The sequence below is a fragment of the Octodon degus genome, unplaced genomic scaffold (genome assembly GCF_000260255.1).
Source record: "Octodon degus isolate 3935 unplaced genomic scaffold, OctDeg1.0 scaffold00117, whole genome shotgun sequence".
NCBI classification, from domain to species: domain Eukaryota; kingdom Metazoa; phylum Chordata; class Mammalia; order Rodentia; family Octodontidae; genus Octodon; species Octodon degus.
The window spans coordinates 5459026-5466245 of NW_004524693.1; the positions used below are offsets into that span (position 1 = coordinate 5459026).

General features: G+C 34.7%; 1 protein-coding gene across 2 annotated transcripts in view; it reads left to right on the forward strand.

The window, feature by feature from the left end:
• Lhfpl1 (LHFPL tetraspan subfamily member 1) overlaps positions 1-7220 on the forward strand; it is a 99820-nt gene that overhangs the window by 39630 nt on the left and 52970 nt on the right. For both annotated transcript variants that reach the window (XM_004640019.1, XM_023699925.1), the window contains one exon: positions 3991-4089. In XM_004640019.1, coding sequence (XP_004640076.1) covers positions 3991-4089 — 99 coding nt within the window. The remainder of the gene's footprint in view (positions 1-3990; positions 4090-7220) is intronic.

Here is a 7220-nt window from a genome sequence, read left to right on the forward strand (position 1 = left end):
CAACATTTGTTGTTGGGTGATTTCGTTATGATAGCCATTCTTTCTGGGGTGAGACAATATCTCAATGTTGTTTTAATTTGCATTTTGTGGATGACTAGTGATATGGAGCATTTTTTCATATGAATAGAGGAATCTATTCATTTCTTCTGTGTTTTCCATCTTAATAAATTTCTCAAAATAGGTATTAACAATCCTGGTTATTTCTACAGGATCAGTTTTGCTTTCATCATTTTCATTCACAGTTTTATGAATTTGAGTCTATTCGATAAGTTTGGCTAAAGATTTGTTAATTTTACTTAATCTTTCAAAGAACCAATTCTTTTTTATATTGATTCTTTATATTGTTATTATGGTCTTCATTGTATTAATTTCTGCTGTGAGCTTTATAATTTTTTCCCTCATATGAGCTCTGGGCTAAACTTCTTCATTTTCTATTTTTCCCCATATATTTTCTTAAAATTTGAAATTTTGTGATTTACTTTTTGATTATTTTTCAGTGAAATTTACATTTCCCTAACACTCATTTATTAATGTTTCCAAATGCATCATTTGACTATCTAGCAGAGTATGATCAAAATTTTTTTGATTTAAAAATTTATTACAGTGAAACTCATATTGACATTACTCCACCCCTTTAAAATCCTTCTACATTACTTTCTTTTTTTTAAATTTTTTTCTGCCTTGCTTTCAATATGTTCATCCCATTGTTCTTGTGGCTTTCAATATATTCCTGGAAGTTTATATTGAATATCATTGCTTGATGTAATTAAAATGGAGTAAGGCCCTGACTTATGAGCTAATCCCATTCTGGGAGAACATTCATATATGAGATTCATTTGTAAGGTGGACAAAGCATATCTGACACACTTTTAACACAGCTATACAATGTGAAGCATAGAAATAAAGAAACACACATAATAGAGTTAAAAACAAAGGAGCTGAATGAGTCACTCCCTTCTCTCTCCCACACCACCCTAATGATTATCCATGTGCAAAAGAAGAAGCCACTTCTCTCTTCCTTCAAACATAAATGCACACCACTTAATAATTTTCTAGGCTTAAACTTAGGAGGTCTAATGCTAGAAGTAGCAGATGACCTACATGAGTGAGAGAAGCAGTGGGAGCAAGACCCTGGGATCAGAGTTTACTTTCAATACTGGAAGCCTGATTTATCAAGCCTTCTATTTTTGCTTCACCTTTTCCCCCTATTCTTGTTGCTATCATCTTATGATCTTCAATAAATGTAGCTATTTAGTACATACTATAAGGTGTACACTTGGTAAGTCTTTCCTTGCTGTCCATAAGAACCTAGACTATTTTTGGTCTATTCAACTGTAACACACATACACGAATACTGTAAGTCAACTACTTTTATTTTTAAAGTTACCTTAAAATTGTGGTAGACTACAGTGCAGCTACACTGTTACTTCTGCAATTTGTTTTCATCTACAAATGTTGTAATGTGAGGTTCTTTTTATCTATGAAAGTTTACAATCTGGGTGTTCATAAGTCAGGCCATTACTATACGACACATGCTGCTTCTGAGTGTCACCCAGTGAAAAGCCAGGCTCAAAAAAACAACAGTGTTTCCTCATTCACCTTATTCACCAGTCTGGTCAGTCACATAGGGAGAAATGCTAGATGTCAGATATGCTGTGTTTGTGTTCTCCAAAGTCAAAGAATGTATTCTAAAAAACAACACAAGTTAAGAGTAGGAAAATTTGTTGGACTAAATGGAATGAGGAATAGCCATGGCTCTGAAGAGATATGAGCAGTCCCAATGAGATTGCCTGTTCTTTCTAGAAATTTGAAGTTCAATATTAGATCATTTACTTGACCTTGTTCTGTTTTACTGGTGTGAGAATTCACTGCTATATATTTCCCTCTTAGGACTGCTTTCATTGGGTACCACAAATTCTGTTTTATTGCATCAGCTTTGTCATTTAATTGTAGATACTATTTAATTCCTTTTTACAGTTAGACTGTTGCAAATAACTGACATTCACTTAGTTTATCACAACTAAAATAAAATTGTAATTGTAATCCATCATGAGGGACTAGCTTCTCTTTAGCTCTTTCATGAACGGTAGTTTTCCTTTTATTTTCTTATGTCTGCTTTGTTACCTTTTTTGTTGTTGTCTTTCCTTCTATCAATCAGTTTGATTAGCTTATAAACATCTGATATCCAGTAATAACTTTGAGGTTGGCTTTAGCCTGACACAGAATTGATTCTACCTCCTGCTGTTTTTTATTTGTTCCAATTTCTGTATCATCTTTTTTGGTAACTTTGTATTCATTAAATTGTGGGAAACAAACCTCTCACAATATGAAGTATTTATAACTACTGTGGACTAGATTGTGTCCCTCTGAACCTCATAGCTCTATGTTGAAGCGCTAACACAACCCCTGTACTCTTCCACATGATCATAATGGAGCCAGGGTTTTAAGGAGCTGATAAGAGTTTGTTTGTTTGTTTGTTTGTTTGTTTGTTTGTTTTTGGTGGTACCTGGGATTGAACTTAGGCCCTTGCGCTTGCCAGGCAAGTGTTTATTCCACTGAGCCATCTCCCTGGCCTCGAGGAGCTGATAAAGTTAAACAAATTCATAAAAATGGATTCCTGATTCATATTATGTCCTTATTTAAAAAGAGTAAGAAACCCCAGAGGTCTAATTATATATCTCAGCACCTCTATGTCCCTGGATTAAAATTTTCAGAAATAAGAGCAGGCCTGAATACTCTGCAGACCAAAGTGCCTGCTTAGGCAGAGTGCAATGGCTGGGTTCGAACCCCAGCCTGCTGTGCTGGCCCCATCCCAGGGCGTGCTGAGGCAGTGATTGAGACTGGGCGTGGTGGCACCTACCTGTAATCCCAGCATTTGGGAGGCTGAACACTGCCAGATCACTACAAGTTCGATCTACTTAGTAAGACCCTGTAGACGCTGCAGACCCTGCCCTGAATACAGATTTTTTTTCAGAAATAAGGATGTGTTCTAGCCCATTTCTTTATCCTAATCTACAATATCAACCATACTGAGCAGTCAATGAATTTGGTTACACTCTTTTGTCAGATACCTGCACTTGGTCCAATTTGCTATGGCTAAAGATGAGATAGGTTCATTGAGTATATGATGTAAAAATTTAACCCATACAAGAGAGCTATGTGTGAGGTACGTTGTCCTTAGAAATTAGCAAGTGGTCCCAGATTTGTTTCTCTGGTTGGAAGAATGAAATTACCATGAGGGTTCCACAGAATTTCCCTGTAGTGGTTAAACAAATTAAACAAAAAGGGAATAAAGGCAAGGGACACAGTGGAAGGAATTAGAAGCCAAAGAAGGGAGTGATACTGACTTGAAACTAAAATAATGGTTGTTTTTCATTTTTGGTAGTGGGAATTGAGCTCAAGACCTGTCACTTGCCAGGCTCACACTGTGCCACTGAGATATATTCCCAGAACTGAAATAATATTTTGAGGAAGAGAGAATATATTCTTCTCATCAAGACAAGTTCACTTAGCCTGTGTTTTATGTTGATCTCAGTGTGGAAACTGACCCTAAATTACAAAAATAAAAATCTATTTCCAGCTTGTAGGGACCTGCCTACATGACACTTAGAAGAAATGGACTTTAGGAAAGTGTAATGATCCTGACATTGTTATTCTCCATAAATCAGACCAAGATAGAAAAGGCTGTTGAAGCTAATTTAGCCCTATGAATTGTCAAAATATTTTGACTGTAAAATGTATACAATCTTATCTCAGCTTCCAATACTACTGCTGTTTTAAATGAGTTATTTACTATCTACTACATTTCATCACCTGTGTCATAGCAAAAAAATGATTGAGTGGCAGAATTGTAGAAATTTAGAATGAAAGGAGAATTATAAACTTTGAGTGGAGGAAGTAGCATTGAAGCTGAGCTAGTTCAGGCTGGGTAATGGGGTGACTAAAGATTTGCTATGTATTTTTTACTTGAGACTGTGCTTTTCTTTGCAGGACTGCTGATAAGCTCAGGCTGTGCCTTATATCCCTTAGGATGGAATAGCCCAGAGATAATGCAAACATGTGGAAATGCCTCCAATCAATTTCAGTTAGGTAAGGTGTCCAGGCCAGGATGGCAGCAATGATATATGGGTAATATGTTTTACAATGCTTTACTTCTTGGAAGAGTTTCTGCTTTTTAGTAGTATTTGCTTGTATCTTTCATGCTGTTAGCTTATGAATGGTGGTGTTTTGGCCAATTTATCTGGCCTTCATAAGGCAAAAGGGTTGACTGTAAATCCTCCTTCTTCACCTCTCTTTCCATATGTCTTATTCACTTTTACCTAGAGTACTTGGATTGGCTTAGAACAACTTTGTATATTCTCCTTCAGACAGTTTTTGTTAGGGGGGTGGTTACTGGGGATCAAACTCATGATCTTGCACTGGCCAGGCAAGTGCTCATGCTGCTAAGCTCTCTCCCCAGCCCCTTGGAACAACTTTGCATGTATTTTTTGTGTTTTTGTGGAACCGGGGATAGAACTCAGGCCCTTGTGCTTACCAGGGAAGCACTTATACTGAACCATCTCCCTGGCCCCAACAACTTTGTGTATTGAGGAATTGGAAATATTTGGAGACAAGTGGTATGCTATCTTCTGAATAAATCCTAGCTACTATTTGTATTTTCATTTAGGCACTATTTTTCAAATACAAGATAATGTTTTCTTTTACCAATCTCTAGTGAGGCTATAACTAGAGGAAATTTAGTTTACTTTGAAGGAAGGAAACTGGATTAAGTGTTAGAAATTGTTACTAATGTTAAGAGCTATTGTTTTTAAAAATTAACAGATACAGGTCTAGAATAAATCATTCTCTGTCAACTCTCAGTATAGATTAGGACTATGATTGTGAGTTGATAGTATAATTAGACTCTAATTGGAAGACTTCAAAATATTTCCCCATCCTATTATACTACCATAGTAGAAGAGATTATGAGAGGAAATATCTAAGTTTCATTGAGTATTCGCAATTATAGGAAAGGATTTTGAAACGATGAGATGATCTATCCATTTATAACTTACACTCTAATATTTCCCTTTCTTTCTGTGGTCTCAGACTGTTTTTTGAGTCTTGCCTGACCCATGTTTAGAGGAAGGACTTTTTCTTTGTACAAATATAACATGTGGGCAGTTCACTATAGAAAATGTAACACGTATGAACATTGGAAAGTCCAGAATTCTAACTCAGGTCAGGGATTACTGGTAAATATAACAATCTTGCTACAAGGAAAGGAAGGATGAAATACTTGGGGGAAGTGATGAAGACAAAGAAATCAAGCCATTGGTCTTGCTGACTAGACATGAGAAAGCTGAAAATAAAACATCTTTCTACTGAGCTGTTACTCTTATGATTCAACATTTAAAAAATAAAACTTTTCCTGATTAGAGTTCACATAACATAAAATTCCACCCCCCCATAAGTGTATAAGCACTGATTTTTGGTGTATTTACAAGGTTGCATAATTATCTCCACTCTCCAACTCCATTCATCAGTACAAGGAAAACTGTTTCCCAATTCATAGTCACCATTTTTTTTGCTTTTAGTCCATGTCAACTACTATTCTGGATCTTTTACATTCTAAATCATACAGCAAACACTTTAAATCCTTCTTTTTAATTAAAATACAGTTCTAAAGATTATCTATGCTGTAGTATGTGTCTGTATTTTATACATTTTCATAGCTGAATAGTATTCTATGGCATAAGACATATTGCATTTTTATTCATTTACCAGTTGATGGATATAGGATTTCCTGCCACATATGGACTATCATAAATACTGTTACTGTGAATATTTTGGTATATATTCTTCTGTGAGCATATATTTTCTTTTATGAATTGAATTGAATTTTATTATTTCATTTTGAAAAGTAAAAGAAAAAAGCAAGAACAAAAATCAGAAACCATGACAGAAACATGGTAACATACAACAACATATATGTTACAGATTTTTAGAACAAGAATAGCTGATTAACAATGGTTGATATATTATCTATTTTTATTGTCAAATCTGTTGCTCAGATTAACAGATATAGTTATGTACAAATGGACATATGATAGCATTTTACTGCTTGTTTTGCAGAAACCTTAAATTTTCGTTCTGTCCCTCTTGTTTTTCTTTTTGTCTATTTTAAAAATTTATTTTGAAAAGAGTATCATAATAATTGATATGATATTTGAAATGGTACACATTTAGAAGATCAAGATGACATGATTTTTGTATTGCACATTTCTGCCCTCAACGTAGTTGCTTACATCACAGATATCAGCATACAGTTCATCAAGGTGAAAATTCTACACATTACTCATTATCTGTGTTGAGAAATGCTATTGACTTCTGGCTATTGGCTTTGTAACCTGCTATGTTACTGAATTTGTATATTAATTCTAGGAGCTTCTTGTTTGAGTTCTTGGGGTCTCCCAAGTAGGATAACATGTTATCTGCAAATGACTTCTATTTTCAAAAAATCGTTGGAAAGTTTTAGTGCAATCACCTCAGACATCTTTTATATATACTTTCATGTATTTTCCCCTGCCTTTTTCCTATCCTTACTCCTTTCTCTCATCTTCATTTCTTAATCCTTAAGTTCTATTTGTTTCTGTTTTACTATATCTGTTATAACTAATCTGTTATTAGATTCTATTTCTTCTTTAGGTTCTGGCACTAGGGAGACTATATGATATTTGGACATGTGGGTCGATTTATTTCAGTTATGAGTATAGCCTCTATTTCCATCCACTTACCAATAAAGGCTTTGAGTTTGTCTTTCTTCATAGCTGAGTAATACTTCATTGTATAAAACTACCACATCTTTTTCATCCATTCCTCAGGTGATGGACATTTTGATCATTTTCAAGATTTGGCTATCACATATTGTGCTGCTATAAATACGGGTGCGAATATTTCATTGTGGTATGATGTTTTCAGTTCATATGGGAAAATACACAGAAAGGGAAAGCTGGGTTCAATTGGATTTCCAGTACTAGTTCTTATTTTTTAATTCATTTTATTGAGAAACAAATAGCAATGAGACAGTTTCAAAACAGATTAGTAGAGTTGGAATAATTAATACATGGCATATTGTTGTCTTCATAGTGGTTATTCATAGTACAAGATGCAGACATGATAATCTGTCCAAAAACTATTAGTACAAATCTTTCTTCTCATTGAGTTAAGAGAAAGTAGCT